The sequence below is a fragment of the Mustela erminea genome, chromosome 2 (genome assembly GCF_009829155.1).
Source record: "Mustela erminea isolate mMusErm1 chromosome 2, mMusErm1.Pri, whole genome shotgun sequence".
Classification (NCBI taxonomy): Eukaryota; Metazoa; Chordata; class Mammalia; order Carnivora; family Mustelidae; genus Mustela; species Mustela erminea.
The window spans coordinates 165,207,536-165,231,450 of record NC_045615.1 but is presented as its reverse complement, the minus strand read 5'-3'; the positions used below and the strand labels follow the sequence as shown (position 1 = coordinate 165,231,450).

The window sequence follows — 23,915 nt, the reverse complement described above, 5'->3', positions numbered from 1 at the left end:
TTCTGGGAAGAGCAAATAATTTTAGGCTTTGGAGGCCATGTAAATCTGGTATATGTTTATGTATATACTTTTTTCCCCCCTCAGCTATATAAAAATGTAAAAACCATTCTTAGCTGGAGAGTAGTTAACAGACTATGGGCCTGATTTGGTCTGTGGACTAGAGTTTACTGAACTCTAATCTGTGTTTCTATCTTAAGCTTCTAGAAGAACAAATTAAACCTAAAGCAAGCAGAAGGAAGGAGATAAAGATAAGAGTCAATTAAATTAAAAAATTGAGAAAGAATTGAGAAAATCAGTGAAGCAAAAGTGGTTCTTTGAAAATATCAATAAAATTGATAAATCTCCAGGCAGACTGATGAAAAAAGGAGAAAACAAATTACCAAAATGAAGGTGAAGAGTTGACATTTCTATAGACATTAATATAAAAGAATAGATGTATGACTTAATGCTAATAAATTTGGCAACTTAGAGGAAATAGACAAATTCCTTGGAGGACCTGTCAAATATCAAAGGTCACTGAATAACCCAAACATCTCCACATCTATTAAAGAAATTGAATTTATAGTTAAAAACAAGAAAACTTTGTATCTAGATGGTGTCATTGGTGAGTTCTGATGAACATTTCAGGAAGAAATAGTAACAATTTTATACTGACTTTTCCTGAAAATTGAAGAGGAGGCAACATGCCCTAACACATTTTATTAGGCTAGCACTATCTCCAGACAGCCACTATAAGAAAAAGGACTACATACCAATATCCTTCATGAGTGTAGACAAAAATGCTTAACAAAATATTAGGAAATAGAATTCAGGAATATATACAAAGTACATACGTTAGGACTGAGTAGGGCTTATTTCAGGAATGCAAAATTGGCTTAATAATAAAAAATCAATATAATTCAAAGGTTAAAAGAGAAAAGCCAGGGGCGCCTGGGTGGCTCAGTGGGTTAAGGGCTCTGCCTTCTGCTCAGGTCATGCTCCCAGGGTCCTGGGATGGAGCCCCTCATCAGGCTCTCTGCTTAGCGGGAAGCCTGCTTCCTCCTCTCTCTCTGCCTGCCTCTCTGCCTACTTGTGATCTCTCTGTCAAATAAATAAATAAAATCTTAAAAAAAAAAAGCTACTAGAAATCAATAAATGAATTTACCTAAGTTGTAGGCTACATGGACAATATGAAAAAAAAACCTAGCTGTATTTGCATATACTAGCAGCAAACAAGTGGAAAGTGAAAAAGACTATTTGCAATGCATCAAAAAACATGTAATGCTTAGGGATCAATTTATATGCAAGAGCTGTACACTTGAATTATAAAACTTTGCTGAGATAAGTAGATATCAGTTGGGAGATAAGTTTTCTATTGGTTTTTGCAACTGAGGGAGTAACTGTCCTTTTAAATAATTATTTCTAGGATGTTTGTATAGCCTTGAATGATAGATACAGTGATTCCTGCTGTAGCCAAGGCAGATTTGCTTGTTCTGCAGTATAATAAAGATAATCTCTTCCTGTGGACAAAAGGGCAGGTGTGCTTCAGCCCATTATAAGTGAACCAGATTGACTGAGCTCAGGGTTATGAGTTGTGATACAAACCCCCTGCCTGCACAACATCTACCTGGGCCTCTCCGTGTCTACCATGGGGGAACTTGTGGGCAGCCAGAAGAACTCACATACATGTGATGCTCGTGTTCCTTGCTGTGCTGTAATAAGTCCTGTGTCTCTCCCTAAGAGTACAGTGTGGTCTGCTAGTATCTGTGAAATGCTAACAGGATACTTTGTTCGCTTACAAAGAGGGTCTAAAATCTCAGATCCCTCACAGTTCTTGGCAGTTTGGGCTATGCAGATGGGGTGCTGATAGAGACCTAGCTTCTTGAAAGAGGAAGGTGACAGCCTGGTGTGTTAGGTTAGGGGATATGGAAAGACTCTGGCATCTGGTGGTGAATGCTGTCTGTCACTCAGGTGCTGGACCGGTGGCAGGGGCAGGGGCAACGTCGTCCTGTGTTGTACCTCTTAGTGGATATTTGGGGATTGCACTGAGAGCCCAAATGGTGCTTTGGTTTTTGCACCAACTCCATAGCCCCAGCTGAGAGGCAGCGTGGCTATAATAAGAGCTGAGTCAAGGAGCCCCCAAAGCTGAAATAATGGTCAGAAATAGGACACCAGAAGGAGTGTCAGAGGATATAGAATTTCGGGTGCATTAGAAGGTTGTTTAGTTGAGTTGTAACTGTGAGTACTTGAAACTGAAAGTAAATGCACTGCCAGACCACTGTCGCCTGTGACTCGACTTCTCCCTCCTGCACCTTGACTTCAGGTGCTTGAAGGAGGAAGATGAATAGAGGTTGGGCAGAGATCTCCCTGTCCTTAAGAGGATACCAAAGGCTATACCCACATGTCCAGATATGCTGGGAGAACTTCAGGGAGAGCAGAGAGTCACTTCTGTGGTTGTGTTGGATACTAGCAACCGAGTCATCATCCTGCCTTGTTCTGTGGGGAATGGAGTGCACTAGATGCAGTGGATGGGGTGTGGACAAGGTATGCAGTAGGGAAAGGATGCTAATGTGACTTTGTGGGTTAGGCCCTTTGTTGTTTGGTACTGTTTCCATTGCTGAAGGTATAATTGGTGTGGTGTCTTTGCATGCCTACTTTAAATTCCCATAAATGTCAGAGAGGATTCTCCTGATCAGAAAGAGCTGCATGTAGAGAAGTGCTAGTACTTTGGGATCTCAAAACGCTAGTAATTCATTTGAGCTACAAGTTACCGTGACGGGTGATTTTATTTATTTTTTTTTAAAGATTTTATTTACTTATTTGTCAGAGAGAGAGATTACAAGTAGGCAGTGAGGCAGGCAGAGGGGGAGGAGGAAGCAGGCCCCCTGCTGAGCAGAGAGTCCGATGCGATGCAGGGCTCCATCCCAGGACCCTGAGATCATGACCTGAACTGAAGGCAGACGCTTAATGCACTGAGCCACCCAGGTGCCCCATGAGTGGTAATTTTATAGTGTATATAAAGAACTTACCCAAAGTAGTAAGAAGTCTTTTTTTAAAAAGGAAAAAGATTTTAACAGGTACTTTTCAAAAGAAGATACACAAATACACTGCCTATATGAAAAAATGCTCAGCGTTGTTAGTCATCTGGGCATTGCAAGTGAAAACTACAGTGAGATGCCACTTCACACCCACTAGAACGGCTGACAATGCCAGTTGTTACTGAGGATGTGGGACAGCTGGTCCTCTTGCCCATTGCTGGTGGGTGTATACAGTGTGAAATAGGTTGGCAGTTTCATGGAAAGTTAAAGATAAATTCACCTTATGACACAGCAAATCCACTTCTTGGTATTTATTCAGAAAATATGAAGGTATGTATCCATAACAAACTTAAACTCAAAATGTTCATAGCAGTGTTATTTAGGAGTCCCAAATTGGAAACAATTTCCAAATATCCATTCACAGGTGAATGGATAAACAAATCATGGTAGATTTGTATGATGGAATATTACTCAGCAATAAAAAGGAACAGAACTCATAGTAAGTGAAGGAGTAAAGGCAAATCTCAACATACTCAGGGGAAAAGCTCATTTTTATTATTCCATTTATGTGAAGTTCTAGAGTGGGCAAAAAGTCAAACCTATAGTGATAGAGCAGAACAGTGGTTGTGCAGGGTAGGATTTCTAGGGTAGGCGATTGACTGTGAAGGAGCAGACATGTTTTTTCTTCATTTAAAAATACCAGTGGTGGGGCGCCTGGGTGGCTCAGTGGCTTGAGCCTCTGCCTTCTGCTCAGGTCATGATCTCAGGTTCCTGGATCAAGCCCCACATCAGGCTCAGTGGGGAGCACCCCCACTGCCTGCCTGTCTGCCTACTTGTGATCTCTCTCTGTCAAATAAATAAAAAATCTTAAAAAAATATACCAGTGGTAAAAATTTAAGGCAGTGTAATTTTGTGATTAAAATTATGAACTTTGGTGTAAAACATATCCTGATTTTGAGTCTGGGCTCTATCATTTACTAGTTATGTGACCTTGGGAAGATTACTTAATCTAAATTTCTTCAGCTGTAATATGGGAGTGGTAATGATAATATCACAGAATTGTGAGGATTAATTAATTATGCCATCGTTGGTATATTGCAAGCATTCAATAATGATTAATTTTGGTACTATTAGTATTCATCAATGATAATAATTATAATCTGGTGCCCGTGTGTGTTATTCTTAATCTCAGACTGGGTATTGCAGTTTTGTATTTTTAAAAGAAGGAAGACGAAACAATTGCTGACTAGGTTTGTATTCACCTTTAATATTGTATGGGCAAATAACATTAATATTTAGTCAATCAGGAACATGATGTACTCTCTTTAATATGTGAAGATAATGGTACTGATATCTTCATTGGAAGTTCTGCATAACCTTTGGCTAAAAGCATCACAGTTCTGACCTGTTCCTAATTTGCTTTATTATTATTATTATTATTATTATTATTACTACCACTTTTTTTGTAATAGAACTGGCTTTTACACCCTTTTCATTGGTTTCCTTTTTGACATTTAAGTGGCTAAGGAGGATTTGAGAATCTTCTTCCCAAGTAAAGGTTTTTTTTTTTTTATCTGAAACTGATTGATCAAACTTGAGCCAAATAAGTCATTTAATCTGCATGAGATGGATTACTCTAGAACTCCTTTAATATTAATTTGAATATTTAATGGATTTTTGTAGATGGCAAACTGTCCTCATCTTAGAACCTAGCTCCCTGGAGATTTGAAGATATTTTCCAATATTTGTTTACATTTAAATCTTTATGTGAGTCTGCAGTTTTCAAGTCTGTCAATGGGAAAAAAAAAAATAACTGGCAAGAAATAAGGTTATCAGACATGCCAAAGACTAAAAAGTTTTATGTGGGCATTGGAAAGGAGTGTCCCGAATGCAGTATACTTTTGGATTGAGACATGGCGCATGAGAATATTTGCTTCTAGTTTTGTGTCCCATGTGACTTATATTTCAGATTCCTGAAAGTTGAGAGTATGTCGAAGTGATGTAAGCCAAATAGGTATCAGGAATATCCTTCATTCAGTTGTACATCAGCAACAAATGATTATTTTGTCACTAGCATTTCTTTTGAATAATTTTATTCCTAAATCTGTTTTGAAAATTAATAATTTATTCATTTTCAACTTTTCTTGCAGCGCCCGATCCACCTTCTAGCAGAAGAACGACCATGGAGGTGGTGCCAGCCGAGGTGAATAGTTTGCTTCCAGAGGAGATAATGGACACTGGTATAACTTTAGTGGAGGATGATAGTATTGAGGCTGTTATTGTGTCATCCCCAATTCCCATGGAAACAGAACTGGAAGAAATTGTCAACATAAATTCTACTGGGGACTCTACAGCCACGCCCATTTCCACGGAACCAATCACAGTGTACAGTAACCACACTAACCAAGTTGCAGTGAATACCACAATTACTAAAGCAGATTCTAATACCACAGTGAAACCAGCTTTTCCAAGTGGCCTTCAAAAACTTGGTGCTCAGACTCCTGTGACTATATCAGCCAATCAGATTATTTTAAACAAAGTATCACAGACATCAGATCTTAAACTTGGCAATCAGACCCTTAAACCAGATGGACAGAAGTTAATTTTAACAACTTTGGGCAAGTCTGGTTCACCAATTGTTTTAGCACTACCCCATAGCCAACTACCCCAGGCTCAGAAAGTTACAACTCAGGCCCAGTCAGGAGATGCTAAGTTACCACCGCAGCAAATTAAAGTAGTTACCATTGGAGGGAGGCCAGAGGTGAAACCTGTCATTGGTGTCTCAGCATTGACCCCAGGAAGCCAACTGATTAATACTACAACTCAGCCCTCTGTGTTACAGACCCAACAGTTAAAAACAGTGCAGGTAAAAAAAAAAAAAAAAAAAAAAAAAAAAAGGGGGCTTATTAATTCAAATGCATGTTAAAAATTAAACTGATTCATAGTTGTGTGTGTAGGGTGATTAAATGCATAGTTGTTACTGAATTCTTTTGAATGTTGCTTTTAGTAATTGTGTGTTTTCTTTTTCGTAAAGTTTGATGTCTAATGCTTTGAAAATGTCTGCTAGAGAACTTAGAGCAAACTTAATTTTTGTTCAATTCCAACTTAGTGCATTTATAGCTCTTTACTCATTTTTAAGTGCATTTTATTCTTAGTAGTAGTTCGATTGCAAGTACGGTCTGCTGGTGTAAAAATGGCAGAGTTGCTGCTGGGGTGTCAGAATATCATACAGACATAATTTTTTTCAGTTAACAGATGGCCAAAGTCTAGGAAAACTTGCTGCTCTGAGCAATCCTTGGAGCCAGCAAAGTGCATGCTAGCCCATGTATGCCACCTCTGTGCAGTTGTCTGTCCATTGCCATCACTCGTGTTTGCTGTGTGCAAAAGACAGTGTCACGTAATGGAAGGTAACACATTGGCTTCAGAAGTGGACCAGCTGGATTTGATTCACCTCTGTGCTGCCCTGCCACCTGTGGAACTTTGGATTGGTTACTTATCTTTTCTGAGTTTTTGAATTTAGCTGGAAGATGGCTCTTTGATCATGATGAAATATGTAATAAAAGGTAGTACTTGATGTGGTTCTCAAAAGTTTGAGGACGCTTGAAAATGGTGCCTATTATTAGTATGAATAGGATCCTAAGATAAAAGTTTAATAGGACATATATTAAATGGTTTCCAGTTTTTCATGCTCAAATAGGCCTTTTTAGGTCATCATGTTCTTAAAATAAAATGATCCACTTAGGATCAGGAAACACAAATATATTCCCTGCTTGAAAGATTCACTGCTCAGAAAAAGGAACAGACATGACTCAGAGAACTGATGCAGGTTTATAAGGAAAAGGAAGATATGGGGAACTATCCATGCTCAGCTGATGTTAGAAGTTATGATGTTTTGGTTATTATGTTGGCAAAATAATGAAAAATTTATTTTTCATGGGCTTTTTTTCTTTAAGCTCCTGTTTTGAAGTGATCTCTATACCCAGCGTAGAGCTTGAACTCACAACCCCAAGATCAAGAGTTGCACACTCTTCATCTGAGCCCAACCAGGTGCCCCTCATGGGCTTTTTATTTAAGCACTTTGTTTGATTTCTCAAACCTTGTAATTTGCTCATGTCCCTCCTGCCACTATTAAATATTTAATGCTTTTTTAGAATTTTTTTTTAAAAAGATGTTATTTATATGAGAGAGAGAGAGAGAGAGCATGAGCAAGGGAGAGGGGCAGAGGCAGAGGGAGAAGCAGACCTCCCGCTGAGCAGGGAGCCACCATGGGGCTCTTGATCCCGGAACCTTAGACATGACCTGAGCCAAAGACAGATGCTTAACCAATGGAGCCACCCAGATGCCCCTCTTTCTTGTTTATTATCATCTCTCACTTATCTCTGAGTTCCTTCTACTTCTTTTGGTCAGAGTCTCTTGAATGAGATACACTGTCATCATCAAGCATCTTGTCCTCAGCTTGATTTTTTTTAAATCAGTTTTAAAACTTGTTTTTATTAGTTTGCGAGAGTTTACCTGGCTTTGGGGATATGGATCATAGCCATGTTCACAATAAACTGATAATGAAAACCAGAATGTCATTTTTGTTCATTTACTAGGACATTGTATACATGTGATTTAATGACCAGTTTACTTGTATCTACAAGTTTTCTACTATAATTCCCTAAGTACTGACAACGACAGCAAAGACTGGGGTCTAATTCTTACTAGAATTAATAAACGAATTAATAAACTCTTATTATTGTTAATTTTTATGAAAGCTGATTCTATTAAGAACTTTTTTAAAAAAAGAATTATTTATTTGTCAGAGAGAGAGAGAGTGCGGGAGAACACAAGCAGGCAGAGTGGCAGGCAGAGGCAGAGAGAGAAGCAGCCTCCCCACTGAGCAAGGAGTGGGACTCGATCCCAGAACCCTGGGATCATGACCTGAGCCAAAGGCAGTGGCTTAACTGAGCCACCTGGGCATCCCTAAAAAGAACTTTAAAAAAAAAAAAATTCATTTATTTGTGAGAGAGAGAGAGCACCTGTTGGGAGAGGGAGATGGAGAAGCAGACTGCCTGCTGTGCAGGGAACTCGATGTGGGCCTCAATCCCAGAACCTTGGGATTATGACTTGAACGGAGGCAGACACTTAACTGACTGAGCTACCAAGGCACCCCCAAAAAAGAACTTTTATATAAAAGCAAACAAAAATGAAAGAAACCCCATTTAGAATATTGTTCCACTTCTAGTTTTTAGGCAGCTCAAATCTTTGAAACTCCAAAGTAACCTACAAAGCTCTAAAGCACAGGAAAAAAAAATAAAGAAGCTACACATTTATGTTTCCTCTTTAGGCACCAAAATATTTGGTTTAGTATTAAACAGTGTATATGATTCTCTGGTTTTTTTCCTAGACAATCCTCAGTGTTGTGTTAAGTTTATTTATTTATATTTTATTTGACAGGTTACAAGTAGGCAGAGAGGCAGTCAGAGAGAGGGGGAAGCAGGCTCCCCGCCCAGCAGAGAGCCCGATGTGGGGCTCGTTCCCAGGGTCCTGGGATCATGACCTGAGCCAAAGGCAGAGGCTTTTAACTCACTGAGCCACCCAGACACCCATAGGCCCATAGTGTTGTGTTAAGTTTTTTTTTTTCTTTTTTAAGATTTTATTTATTTATTTGACAGAGAACACAAGTAGGCAGAGAGGCAGGCAGAGAGAGAGAGAGAGAGAGAAGCAGGCTCCCCCCTGAGCAGAGAGCCCGATGTGGGGCTCGATCCCAAGACCCTGGGATCATGACCTGAGCCAAAGGCAGAGGCTTTAACTCACTGAACCACCCAGGTGCCCTTGTTGTGTTAAGTTTAACAGAGTATTGAAACTGTTAGGATACGGACAGCAAGTAAGGGTGAAAGAAGGAGACCTATCTTGAAAAACCAAAGAAAGAGGTGACAATTGAGGCCAGAGGCAGTAACAAAAAGGTATCGTTACACTTAATCACAGATACATAAACACTTCCCCATGTTTCTTGTGTATAATATATAAGAGTGATTAACAGCAAACAGTCTGAACAATGTAACTCCTTACTAGCTCCTGAACTGATACACTACAGTGCCAGTATTTACCTACGTATATTATTTGATCATATATTTGCCCATTTTACTTGTAAAATTCTTTGTTCGAATCATCTTTGTCTTTATCTGCTGATTACATAAATTTGTTAAAAGTGATACTTCATGCTTTGTTTTACTTGATAAAGGAAATTTTTTTAGAGTAGCTTAGAATTTAATAATGCAAAAAGTATGGTTCTTTGAACGAACTATAAATCGTTATTTTCAACAGTGTGCCACTAAAGAAACATAACAACAAGGGCAAATTGGAGTTGTTCATTTAAATAATTAATGTGCTTTTGGTCGTATTGTTTAGATTGTTTTTCTGATTGGTAAGTATTCATATAGTCATATGATTGTGAAAATCAATTAAAAATAGGGAAATACTCTAAGCTCCTAATCTTTATAGTTAAGAATATCCCCCCAAAAAAGAATATTTATTACAAGACATGGGTTTCTAAGAATATCAATACCTTTTCCTTTTCAGATTATTAGTACTAAGTCAATAGATGATATATTCTGATATCTTAGAATTTTAGGCCTGTAAACACAGTTGGGAAATATATTCCCTTTATGTCTCCCAAACTGTATCAGTGTTTTTAAGTATAATCATGCATTTATTTAGACATATCAGTTTTGTAAGCTGGATATTTTTTTTTTCTTAGTATGGTAATGGGTCTCCTTGGCTTTTTTTTTTTTTTAAAGCAATTTGTGTTTCATTTATATTTTGTTTTGTCAGTCACATGTTCTGAATATAAGAAAATAAAATATTCTAGGTATAAAGTAATGTGTTATTTAGTTTAATTTATAATTTGAGCACAAAGCTGATATTTATGTAGTTCTGAGATCACTTGCAGCTTCTGGTATATTTCTGTCATTCAGATTGGTCATGTTAATTCATTTTAAGTCATTATTTCCAATATTAGTACTTTTAGGTCCTTTATTTTCATATCTGACAAAAAATAAAATATTTAATGTCTTCCCTATCATAGCTAAATTTCTGCGTCTAACTTTTAGAAGAAGCTATATCTTAGCATACGTTGATAATTTCAGTATTAAAACATTGATAACTCTACCCTCCTTGACTTGTGGAGAATTTTAGTTCAGGTCTACAGTGTGCTGATATAATAAGATCAGGGATGAGTATAATCCCTACCTTCAAAGAATTGATAGTCTAGTAAACAGTATTTTAGCAAATAACATTTCTAGCCCCTTTGTCTTTAGAGTAGTCTTTGTTTTCCAAACTTACTCTTTGTATCCTAGGGCACTGACTTGTTCAATTCTTTGTATATCTACCCCTGATCTATATATATAAATATATAGATATATATCTAAAGCTGAAGATCTAGTCATAAGCCTGTCTTTATTGTGTATTTATATTTTGCTTCCAGGGGCCAATGTAATTGCATTTACAGGTGGCTTCATCATTTACATTATGCTTTCTTAATTGACTCTTTCTATTATTGAATAATTTGTTATTTTGAGAACAAATATTACTGTGTTGTAGTGTTTTAGTGTTATTAATAAGCATTATTATTAAACATGTCAAAATACTCACTGTTTTTCATCATATGCATGTTATCCTACAGACTAAGATAAGAATTCACAATAAAAATGCAAAGGTATTGCTATATATTGGCTTAAGGATGGGATCACATTAGTATTTTGATGAATGGCTGCATTTTAGGTGTTTTTAAAATAATTACTTAGATATACTCTGTCAATTGAGCTGGTTTCATGTGTACTTCTATATATCAATCTTCTGTGTAATTTTGATTGAATAGGTGTTTTACAGAAACAGATCGTCTTCATAGTTATTTATATATTTCAGATTGCTAAGAAGCCTCGAACACCAACCTCTGGTCCAGTAATCACGAAGCTGATCTTTGCAAAACCAATTAATAGTAAAGCAGTTACAGGACAGACAACTCAAGTATCACCACCAGTCATTGCAGGTTATATTTCTTTATAGTTTATTAAGCTATTTATTTACCTCCTTTTTAGGTTTAAAAAGGGCTGTTCTGCCATCTTGAAATGTTTTAGTGCAACAAGTAGAGTTATTATTATAAACCAAACTAGTAAGAAGTGTGACACTTACTAAATGTATGCTTTGAGCAAACTGCCTTATCTCAAAATCAGTCCTTTACTTCAGTCTCCTTAGTTTTTTTTTTAATCATGAAAGTAATGAAGTCTTAAACTCCAGTGATTCTAGCTAACATTTGTCTAGTGTTTACTATGTGCCTTGCACTATTTTTAGCTCTTTACATAGTGACTTAAATAGTCCTTGGGCAATCCTGTAAGGTAGGTATTAATAACAGCCCCATTTCGCCAGTGTGGAAATGGAGGCACTCAGCTCGTAAATGGTTGAATTGGGATTTGAACCCAGGCAGTTTGTCTCTAGAGGACATGTTAAGTTTAATAGATTTAAATGAATACCCACGAGAGAGTAGTATTTCGTGGTTTCTGTTTGAATTTTTGGTTTCAGTGTGTTAATATGCTTTATATGCAGTTTTCTGTGAACAGAAGATTATCACAATGATAGTAATTACTTAAATGGTAACAGAATTTTAACTATATTTTCCAGCAAGTTCCTTAGTGTGGCCCAGTTCTCTTTTATTACGTACTTTAAAATTTGTCCTCACCAGTAACTGTAACACCTCAAATCTTGACCTCAAGTATTTCATTTTCTTCATAGTTTATCTGCCTTTGTATTCCCAATCTAGAAGTTCTTTGACTTTGAGATCTCTAATCCATTAATGCTTTTGTTACTGCGTTAGTGTACTATTACCCACTTCTTGTCCTCAGAGTCTTCCTTAGTGAACCTGGAGCCCATGACCCATGGTTATCACTCCCGAGCAAACACCACTGGTACGCTTTTCCCCTTCTCCTTCTATAGATCCAGCTCTCTTCTTACTTCTTGCCTGGTCGACTGCTCAGTACTTCTAGAATCACAGCCATGGTGACTGGTCTTTAATTCAGAGCTATACTTACATGACTCTTTTTACCAGTTAGGAGCTTATTTCTAATTTCCATTGTGGTTAAGGGTTTATGGAAGTACCTCTGGGTGGCAGATTTGACTAGAGACTTTCAAATGCTAATCACCCATTACTAGAAAGTGTATTCTTCTTGATGAGGGTAAATTAACTAACCATGGGGGAGGGTAAAGTGGGAAGGCATGTATACTAAAACCACCTACTAGACAACTGTGAAGTCAATGGCAGTGATTTGTCATTTTCCTGAGGCTTTGAATCTCTAGGGAAGCTTCTCGTTTTAGTTCAGTGAGAGGAGGCGTGGAGAGATTGTAATTTGAGGGTAGTGTTGGTGAATGGATTTTCTCTCCTGGCCCTCAGCAGAGATGTGTGATGTTAAAGGAGGCTGGTGTCTTGAGGACTGTCACGGGAGGCAGGTGCAGCGCCTGAAGAAAGACTGGAACGGGTTTGAGTTTGGAGCTGGTTCAGGAAGTGGGCTTCAGTTGGCTGAAAGTAAGGAAGGCTTTGGATATGTTGATGAAAAAAGGGACCCCACTAGTCCTCAGGGAGGTTTTGGGAGGTTTTGGTGGAGAGGGTTCACCAAGAGGAATGTCTCAGTGCAGTGTTTTTTGTTTTGTTTTGTTTTGTTTTTTACTCGTTTTGAGTTTGAGAGAGTTCCTTAAATTTTTTAATTAGGTGGGAAAATTATATACTAAACAATTGTGGTATTTGCAGAAGTGTCTGAATGAGTATTTGGTAAATGCCAAGATTTCACCTCTTTTACATTTGACTATAATGATGTCATTGCTGGGTCTTTGGATCATTTATATAATGTGTTTACACACTAATCTTAACTTCACCTTTTATTTTATTTTTAAAGATTTTATTTATTTATTTGAGAGAGAGACAGTGAGAGAGAACATGAGTGAGGAGAAGGTCAGAGAGAGAAGCAGACTCCCCGTGGAGCTGGGAGCCCGATGCGGGACTCGATCCTGGGACTCCGGGATCATGACCTGAACCAAGGGCAGTCGTCCAACCAACTGAGCCACCCAGCCGTCCCACTTCACCTTTTAATTATAGGCAGATTTATTGGCTCTACCAAAAGGCATAGGTAGACCTCTGTTAAACTTTATTAGAATTATTAGCATTAAGTTCAGTAGGAGAGAGAATTTCTACTGTCAACTGATACCTTATATAGACTTTTTTTTTTTTAATTTTTTATTTTTTATAAACATATATTTTTATCCCCAGGGGTACAGGTCTGTGAATCACCAGGTTTACACACCTAATATAGACTTTTTAATTCATTTGAGACAAATTTTAAACCACTGAAGTAGCTTTCCTATTCTTTTTATCACAAGAAGGTTTTATCTTTATATTGCGCTATTGATTTTTCAAAGTACATTTAGATTGTTTTTAAATGACTTTTCGGCTTCTCATTGGAGATAGATATCTTTTTCTGTCTTGTAGTCAAGATAAACTTACGTTTATATATGTGATTTTTCTAAAATGCAAATCTGATCTTAACACACCCTTGCTAAAGTTTTCCTAGGCTGTATCCATTTCTCATCTCTTTCTTGGCTTCATTCTGTCAGATTTGAATTCAAGTTACAGTGCTTTCTTAACATTAAAGGCATTGCTGATTTAATACATACTTTTTTCATTTTCACCTCTTCCTAGTTCCATACTTATGATTTAACTTACTTTAAGAGATTGCCAAATGGACCATTTTCTCTTAGGACTTAGGGTCTTAGTTAGCATTGTTCCTTTTACTTACAAGGCCTTTCTTTGCTATACTCTTCCCCCTGATTGTCTCATGTATTCCCATAGAACTTAATTATACCTACTAAATTCTTAATTTTAGGGGTGCCTGGGTGGCTCAGTCGTTCGTTAAGGGTCTGCCTTCAGGTCAGGTCATGATCCCAGGGTTCTGGGATCAGTTTTCGCATCTGGCTGCCTGCTTCTCCCTCTCTCACTCCCCCTGTGTGTGTTCCCTCTCTGTCTCTCTCTCTGTCAAATAAATAAATAAATCTTTTTAAAATTAACATACAATGTATTATTTGCCCCAGGGTAAAGATCTGTGAGTCCTCAGTCTTACACACTTCACAGCACTCACCGCAGCATATACCCTCCCCAGTGTCCCTCAGCCGGCCACCCTATCCCTCCCCTTCACCCCCCAGCAACCCTCAGTTGGTTTCCTGAGATTGAGAGCCTCTTAAGGTTTGTCTCCCTCCCCCGTTCCATCTTGTTTCATTTTTCCCCTTCCTACCCTCCATGACCCGCCCACCCCGCCTCTCAAATTCTCTTATCAGAGAGATCATATGATAATTGTCTTTCTCTGGTTGACTTATTTCACTTAGCATAATACCCTCTAGTTCCATCCACCTCATTGGAAATGGCAAGATTTAAGAAGTTTTTGTGGTATATATATATATCCATTCATCTGTTGATGGACATCTGAGCTCTTTCCATAGTTTGGCTATTGTGGACATTGCTGCTATGAACATTCAGGTGTGCATGTGCCGCTTCAGCTCATTGCCTGCCCTCCCCCACCCCCATCTTTTGGAGTAAGTCTCTTGATTCTTTTTTTTTTTTTTTTAAGATTTTATTTATTTACTTGACAGAGTTCACAAGTAGGCAGAGAGAGAGGAAGAAGCAGACTCCCTGCCGAGCAGAGAGCCCGATGCGGGGCTCGATCCCAGGACCCTGAGACCATGACCTGAGCCAAAGGCAGAGGCTTAACCCACTGAGCCACCCAGGCGCCCCATTGTCTCTTGTCAGTTTGATTGCTCTGCGTATCTCATATAAAATTGGAATTGTACAGTGTATGTTCTTTTGTAATTGGCTTATTTCACTCAGCATAATGTCCTCATAGTTTATCTGTGTTGTAGCATGTAAGAATTCCTTTTTTAGGTGAATAATACTCCATTGTATATATGTACCACATCAATGGTAGCTCTTTGATCTTGTTATCCTTCTGGACTTGGCACAGTTTCTGGCACATAGATGTGGTTCGTTGAATGTGTATTTTTAAATGAATGTGTGTGTTGTGGAAGTGGTGTGGTGTGTGGGAAGAGCTACTGGGAAACTTGGGTTTTAGTCATGGCCCTTCTATTGATTTTGTCTGTGATCTTGGGTAAATATCGATTCATCTTCTTTCTTTTCTTTTCTTTTTTTTTTTTTTAAGATTTTATTTATTTATTTGACAGAGAGAGAGATCACAAGTAGGCCGAGAGGCAGGCAGAGAGAGGGAGAAGCAGGCTCTCCGCTGAGCAGGGAGCCTGATATGGGGCTCAATTCCAGGACCCTGAGACCGTGACCTGAGCCAAAGGCAGAGGCTCTAACCCACTGAGCCACCCAGGCACCCCCGATTCATCTTATTTCTATGAGATGTTGATACCCAACACTTCAGAAGGCTTTGGAGAGGGTTAAATGAGATACGGAGGTCCTCGTTCTTGGAACTCCCGAAGTACAGGGTTGCTACAGTGGAGCAAGCTTCATCAATGTGAGAATATTCACTGATAAATTAATTTCTTACAGAATTAGTCCTCACTCAGATAAGCGAGCTCCCTGCCTGCCCCCCCCATCCCCGTCTTTTGGAGTAAGTCTCTTGATTCTTGGAGAACAACCAACAATACAGTATAAATACCTTGGAAATTGACTTCAAGGGGAAATTGTGTAACTTGTATCCTTGCTTGAATCTGTCTGCAGAGCTAAGGATAAATAGGGATTTGGAGAGTAGATAATCAGGAGTGATGCTACCTGGATGAAAAATAAGCCAGCCCCTAAAAAAGAATAACTTGAATTTTAAAGAGGTATAGAGGGTTCTTGGAAAAATTGATGAAACCCTGAAATATATTGGCAGAGATGAGCTTCAATATGATCATGTTATGCCCATCAAACAGAATCTGTCATTTTGCTGACATATACATTTTCAGAAAAATCCTCTTTCCCCCACACTTACCAGTTCGTTCTAAGAGTTAGTGTAGTTTTAATTATAGATTGGATTTTTGTTAAGTATAAGCTCCCCCCAAAAGTGAAAGTTTTACTTTTAGTTTTCTTTGTTATTTAAAGTTTTTGTCCCCGTTTTATTTTTATTTTTATTTTTTAAAGATTTATTTATCAGAGAGAGAGAGCGAGCACAGGCAGACAGAGAGGCAGGCAGAGGCAGAGGGAGAAGCAGGCTCCCTGCCGAACAAGGAGCCCGATGTGGGACTCGATCCCAGGACGCTGGGATCATGACCTGAGCCGAAGGCAGCTGCCCAACCAACTGAGCCACCCAGGCGTCCCTTTGTCCCCGTTTTAAATGAGTTCATTTTTAAGTGGCCTTTACCTGGATCAGTTGTTTTCAGGAATTGAGAATTTTCTGTATTAACTTGTTCATAAACTTTTTTCTGAATCTGTGTAATGCCAAATAAATAAGAAATTATAGTAATAACCATAAATGAGCATTTTATGGAACTTTGTCTTTATTGATAATTTATTTTCTTAAAAATGTAGTGGTTCTTGGGGCTTCACGTTTATCCCACAGTTATTAGTTTTAGAAACTAGAACAGGCAAATGTTTTACTTCAGACAGGTTCAACACTTTAGGATGGCCTAAAAATATTTGATGTAAATTTCATTTAGTTTATGTGGAATTGACTTACTTAGTTACGATGTAATTCAGGTTAAAAAAAATCTCAACTGAAATTCATTAATGAGTATTATCAATGAAATTAAATGTAACCATGTACTACAAAGAAATTGAAAAAATAATAGTTAAAATATTTTTAAAATTCTTAAAGTTCAAATAAACCTGATTTTAAAAAGAAACTCTGTACTGTGGCACTGTTACCAGAAAAAATAATCCAGCAGCTCTTAAGTGCTAGTTCTTGATTTTTGTCTAAAGAGAAAGGCCTTTCTTTTTTTTCTTTCTCTTGCTTTCCCTCTCCCTCTGTCTTTCATCTCTGGGTATATCTATGAATTAAATCATAGCATCTAAGAGGGGATTTTAGAGGTAATATAGTTATCTACCTTTTCTCTTTCTTGGGTGCTTGAATTCCCTCTTTAGCCAGTGGATTTGATTATACAGCATCTGCTTGGAACACCTTCAGTGACTGAAAACTCACTTGTGAGAAATAGTCATTTCAGTTGGAAGTTTTTGTTAGAAGTTCTTTCCTAGTGCTGAGCTGAAACTTCTGTTTCTGTGCGTGGGGTGCATCTGATGTGTTACAGAGCGGCTCTGATCCTTCCGCTTGACAGCCTGCGTCAGTCAGGGTCATCTTGGCTTTCCTGCCCTAATCAACAATCTGAGTCTCAGAAGTTTAAAAAAAATTGTACTTTTTGTTCGTACTTGATAAGATTATCTACATGTCCACTGTGGATTAGAAAGGGGCCTCTTCTTATCATGATCTCTCAAGGACTCAGGCTGACAGAGGGACTGTCATCTCAGATGTGGCAGAGTGAAAGAGAGCTTTGAAAGGTCTTGCATAGGCAGTAAATGCTCTGGCCCAGACTAATCCCAGGGCGTGGGGCAGGTCAGAAGGGCAGTTCTCTCACGTGCCCAGAATGGGAGAGAACCAGAGTACTTGGTGAACCACTGTCACACATGCCTCTCTTTTAAGACTTTGAAGGTGTGTCATGTCTTTGTACTCCTCTCTTACCTAGGTTAAAAATTCCCAATGTTTCAACTCATGGTGATATGATTCCCAGTTTCCTAAGCCATCCAGACACCCTACAGTTTTCCCGTGTTTTTCCTGATGGGTGTTGTCCAGAAGGGAACACAGTATTCCTGAATTCCTGTTGGAAGTTTTTCTTTTCCTTTCGGCAGTCTGAAATCAGGTAGTTTTAAAACCGGTGTTCAAGCTGGTCGGATAACTTTCATTGAGGTGGCTTTAAATTGTGTCCTGAATGGTTTAAGTTCAGAGTAAGACACCTGCAGTATAGCACAGAGATGAAGTTTTGAGACTGATTCAGGGCCTGACTTACAGGGCCTGTTGTGTAGTTGTCCTGAGCCTATTTTCTAATTCTGATAGATGGAATTTAGTAGGATTGATGAGAATGTGAGCAGACATGTGTTTTCATGGGTTTTCCGTTAAGTGCTATTAAGATACTAAGTGTTACTAAGAAGCATTGTTTTGTTCCTTCTGACTGGTTTCAACTTAGTTCACTCAGGACTCACTTGAGTAGTTTAAGTTCATGCCTGGATACAATGAAACAGTGAACGTATGTACTACAGTCCTTATGGGTGTAGATCATCAACACATACATTTTTATATTATTATTGAAAAAAGTCGAACTGATGTGCTGCCTCTCATTTGCAGGTAGGGTTCTTTCACAGTCTACTCCCGGAACTCCATCAAAGACCATAACAATATCTGAAAGTGGTGTTATTGGATCAACTTTAAATTCTACAACACAGACACCAAATAAAATAGCCATCTCACCTTTGAAATCGCCAAATAAGGTAAAAAAAAAAAAATTAGCCACAAATGCCAAGTGTTGTGGTTAATGCTTTTGTGTTCTTACTAGTCACTTTAGATACTTCAGTTTTAATATATTCCCGAACAAGCAATAAGGGTTCATCAAATACTAGATTAATTTAGTAATCAAGGTTATATGGCAGAAAAAAACAAAACGTACTCTAAACACATAGTAACCTAGTAATCATGTGGCATGCGAAGACAATTTCCATGGCCCATATGAATGTGTGTACAACAAAGCTCTCTTGGATGAGGTACATGATGTGTTTAGTTCTTCGGTTAATATTTGTGCAGAATTATTGTCTTTGGGAAGTCACATATGTAGTGACTATATGAATTTAAAACATTAAATGTAACTTTATCATATTATTTTGATAAAATACTCTGTTTTCATGGAGATCTGAGCTCTTGCTGGGAAACAGAGTACCTAGAGTACTAGAAATTGCCATCGAATGCTGGTAACCAAATTCTCAGAGTCTTTAGACTTAAGTGTAGAGCATTCAGAGCATTCAGAAGCTTTCCATAATTTGTTTTCATCTTAAGGTAGCTATCATTTTACTCTTATGTCAAGTAAGGAGTCTTCGCTCACTTTCCTAAAACATACAGATTGATTATACCAGCATAACATTTTGCAAAGGTCTGTTTTAAAGGACATATTCAGGTGGAGAGCGAAGCATCATTATTCCGTAAAATGCTGCCTTTGTGATTCTGGAAACTTACTACCCTTTATATCACCTTTTTCCTTAACTTATTATTCATTAATAGAACAAATGTTAAACATTTGTTTTACATTTTTTAAAAAGTATAGCTGTTGGTTTCTGTCTTAATGAGATTTGAATATAATGTATAAGTATGTCTCTTATAGTTCATTAAAATGAGATTTTATCTGCATAATAATAGAAAATAGTAATTTACTTAAATGAGGTGAATTCAACAGATATTTGAGTGCTTACTATGTGCTATGCATAGTGATAGGCACTGGGGATAAAAGCACGAATAAGACAAGTTTTTCATTTCAACAAGGAAGTTAGACCTAAACGTTAAATATTGCCCTACAGAATCATGACGGTTACGAGTGGGTTGATGAGCTCTGCCGTGTATCAGGGAAGGTTTATACAAAGGCTGTTCTTGAAAGCTCTTAAACTTAAAGGCGTTTTGGGTCTTAGCTGTGGGTAAGCAGAGGAGGCTTTCTGGATTGAAGTAATACTTTACACAGAAGTGGAAAAGTATGTGGTCCTTGAGGGAACTACATTGCTTTGGTAGTGTGAGAGCTGAGGGTGCTGAGGTTAAATGGAAGGTTTTGTTATCTTTAGGGGAGTTTGCACTGTATTGTTCTTGAAGACTTTCTGTGGCTTTCCATTGATTCTAGCACTGTGGTGTCCTTATCTGCATATTGGGATCACCTGGGGAATGCCTGGTTCCTACCCCCAGAGATGCTTTTAATTGATTTGGAGTTTGGCCTGGTATCAGGATTTTTAAAAGCTAAGTGATTTTAATGGGTACCCTAAATTGGAAACCACAACTCTAGCATAATATGAGATTTGCATTTTGAAAAAGAGGATTCTTGTGGCAGTATTCTGAGAGACTAGTTAGGTTAGTGATTCCCAACCTTGGGTGAACTTTTGAAGTCCCCTGGAACCCCTTGAAAACACTCATGGCTGGGTCCTACCCTGACTCCATTTAAACGAGAGTCTCTAAGGCTGGGTGGGGTCTAGGTATTTTAATATTTTATAACTCTAAAGTGTAGGCCAGGGTGGGAAATGACGAAATTAGATTATTATAGTACATTATGTTTGAGCTAGACTGGTAGCTAAGGGGCTTGAGAAGAAGAGATGTATTAAAAGAACTTTTAAGACGTAGGCTAGATGTCAGGGTCCTAGGGAAGGGAAGACTCTAGGATGATTCCTAGATTCCTGACTTGAACAACAGAGTAGGTGGGGGCATCACCAACCAGTATGACTGGTCCATGGCCTATCCTTGATAGCATGCAGATAGGAACCAGCTTTGTTTTTTTCTCATCCTTGACTTTAGCCATGAGGTCTTGGATCTTCCTTCCCTACCTCTTGACAAGAGGCTGTTTTTCAGTATAAGAACAAGCCTTATTTTGGTGACTAAATTCACAGATATGAAAAGTCTAGTCAAAACCTTAAATCTAGTTGAAAGCTTCTCTCTCAACTCAGGCCTAATCATGGCTCAGGGACCACGTAGAAGAGGAGTGTAATCTGTTTCTTCCCTTCTTCTACCCTCTCCCCTTTCTGCTTTTGGCTACTGATTGGAAGGATGATTAGAAGAGAAAGGACAAAGGTTTATGTGCTGGAACTCTTGTAGTCTAGCGGCCAATGTGCAGGTGTCCCAAGTATGGACTTTTATAGAGGTGCATTTAGGAAAGTTTTGGAGACCCTGTGGGGAAGTCCACATTGCCCAGTTCTCTGTCAAGAGTGTGGTGCATACCCAGGCTGTCTTGGGTGGTTTTCTCCAGACTGTCTCTTGCCTCCTGTAGTCTATCCTACAGCCTTTTACTTCAGAACACCCTTATAGCAGAGGCATATGTCTTTGGCCCCTCAGGATGCTGTGGCCCTTCTGCAGCATCAGTTTGGGTAATAGGAAGCCTGTGGAACCCAGTGACCCTCAGGATGCTGTGGCCCTTCTGCAGCATCAGTTTGGGTAATAGGAAGCCTGTGGAACCCAGTGACAGAAGTGCCCCTTGACTAACTGCTGTCCTCCATGTTCTTGCTCTGCCATTTTGATAGCTCCATCCAGCTTCTTGCTGTCACAGTTCTCCAGGCTGGGACCAGTTTCTGTGTTCACCTGTGTCCTAAACTGGGGGTATGTGTCGGGTTCTCCCAAGAACTCTATCACTGTTCATTTCTGGTGTGGGTAGACCAAGATAGACTTAAGAGTTTAACACACACACACACACACACACACACACACACACACACACGAATGCACAGCTTCTTTATCAGAGTCTGTTGCCAGCCAAAAATTAAGATGTGCATTTTCCTTTCTTATAGTTATCACCCAATCTGTCCCAGAGATTTTCTTGGAGAGCCTCTGCCTTTGTTCTTGCTGAGGTATAAAGCCGTAACATTTTCTGTTTATGAATTAATTTCTAATTCTAATCTGTTTTGTTTCATTTTCAATAGGCAGGAAGTGGATGATAGGGATGCTCTCTTTCAGTAAGTCTTCCTTGGATGTCATGTCTTCCTTTTTAGAGTGTGGGGCTTTATCATTTGTAGTTCTCAGCGTTGGAGGCCTCACTTCAGCTAAATTTGAGATAGTAGAAAAAAAATCACGTAATCGTTTTATACTAGAGAGGGAATATAGAATAGCTGATTTGAGCAAAAAGATACTATTTAATTCTTGAGATGTTGGTCATTGAAGTACCCACTGATTATCTAAAGGAAGATGTCCATTAGGAAGCTGAATATAGGCAGTGACTAAAACTATGCATATAGATGAAATCAACCAGGGGGCATGAGGTTGTGTGTAGAGAGAAGAAAGCAGGACCAAACCACAGAAATATTAAGCATAGTCAAAGAGGAGGAATCAGTGGAAAGGAAGGAATATTAAGAGATGTTGTAAGAGAAACTAAAAAAAATGGAAGGGGAGATGACTTCAAGAATTATATTGGGCTACAATCTCAAATGTCAGGAAAGTCGGTTAAGAAAAAGGCTGAAAAGTAAGGATTTGGCCCATTGATCAAAAGTGGTGAAAAGGAAACACCAAATACCCACCTTTTCCTGCCTGCCAACACTCACACTCTGACCATCTGCCTTGAATAAGCAGGAATTCTCTCACTCTTTCTTCCTGTTTATATAGGGTACCATCCTGATGCCCAGATTCCTACATCACCTTTTCTCTCTCACATCTAATCTCCTTAAGGCTGTCATTGTCTTCTATCCCTGTTCTGACCTATCCCATCCTCTTGAACCCCCTCCACTGTGCCCTCCCTCCCTGGAGTTCATAATCAAAATAATACCTTAATCTTCAACCTCTTTACTGAGGGTTTCTTTTACTTTCTTGTGTTAACAGATAACCAACTCTCCCCTAAGATACTTGCTGTTCCAGCAGATCTCTTAAATGATGGCCGTTTTTTTTCCTCCTTTAGTCCTTAGGCCACTGAGCCGGCAGTGGAGTGGGTGGGACCATGTGTCTTTCGTGCTTCTTCTCATCACATTCTGCAGACCATTCTCACTTTCTTCTCCGTCTTTGAAACTGATGTTATCAGGCTTATTTTGGAAGTCAGGCATGTCCCATGTTTTCTCAATTTACTTGATACTATAGTTATCTCATTATTGTAGGATGCATTTCTTCCATTCTCTTTATTTTCTAAAGTAATACTCAGTTCTCTAAAGTATTTATTAGGTATGTAAATAAGCGCTAAGCCAAATGAAAATATGATTCTACTTGGTTTACTTTCTTCTTGCTTTAGATTTTAGCAGTGCTGTTCTCTACTTTCTGACATTTAATGTCTTTTGTCCTATAATCTTATTCTTACCTTTAAGTACTGTTTTTTGTTTTCATGGCATATTTTGAGTTATGCAGTGTGATTTAACATGCAGAAACCTATCCATCGAATTCACAACATTAATAGGAAGAAGAATAAATTACGCATATATACAGTACATCTTAATACATGTAGAAAAATCCTGATGGTAGCCAGCCTCCATTTTGGTTAAAAATACTTCAAATAATAAAAGGAAAAGGATAATTTCATAATTAGAAAGGGGAGAAAATGCATCTAATTTCATGTTATGGTGTAGTGTTGAGCACGCATATCCACTTACCACACTTGTTCAGTTCCACTGACGGCCTGCATTTAGTGCGGTGTTGCAAGAAGAGGAAACAAAAGGCATAGAGTTTCAGAAGAAAGGGGAAAAGTCACAAATTACATGTTACATTATCACATACATGTGAAACTTAAGAATCTGCTCTTGAACTATTAGAATTATATTAATAAGATGATTAGATAATAGACAATGTAAAAAGTATTTCCAAACCATTTATATTTAATATAGTGGTTCATATGATTGGATTTAAATCTTGCATCTTACTAGTTATTTTTTCTTTGTCTCATCTCTTCCTTTTTTTTTTTTTTTTTTAACTTTTTCTGCCTTCTTTTGGGTGAATTGAATAGTTTTTGTGATTCTGTTATGTCTCCACTATTGGCTTTTTATAGTTTAAACTTTTAAAAACTTATTGGTTGTTCTAGAGTCAAATAATACATTTTTTTACTTATTTTAGTCTACCTTTATATTTATGTCACTTCATGTTATGTAAGAACCTTACAATTGAGTATTTCCAGTTCTTTTTTCCTATCCTTTATGCTGTCATTTTTAAACATTTTACTTTTACATGTTATGAACTCCATAGTATATTTTTTGTT

General features: G+C 38.2%; 1 protein-coding gene across 16 annotated transcripts in view; it reads left to right on the top strand.

The window, feature by feature from the left end:
- LIN54 (lin-54 DREAM MuvB core complex component) overlaps positions 1-23,915 on the top strand; it is a 67,837-nt gene that overhangs the window by 8,063 nt on the left and 35,859 nt on the right. For 4 of the 16 annotated variants that reach the window (XM_032334761.1, XM_032334762.1, XM_032334765.1 and 1 more), the window contains exons 2-6: positions 5,168-5,883; positions 10,926-11,049; positions 11,900-11,962; positions 12,445-12,576; positions 18,368-18,510. In XM_032334761.1, the coding sequence (XP_032190652.1) occupies positions 5,200-5,883; positions 10,926-11,049; positions 11,900-11,962; positions 12,445-12,576; positions 18,368-18,510 (1,146 nt within the window). In that variant the 5' untranslated portion in view covers positions 5,168-5,199. Of the gene's footprint in view, positions 1-1,070; positions 2,524-3,843; positions 4,268-5,167; positions 5,884-10,925; positions 11,050-11,899; positions 11,963-12,444; positions 12,577-18,367; positions 18,511-23,915 lie in introns of those variants that run through there. The other 12 variants (XM_032334770.1, XM_032334771.1, XM_032334772.1 and 9 more) reach the window with 10 other exon arrangements.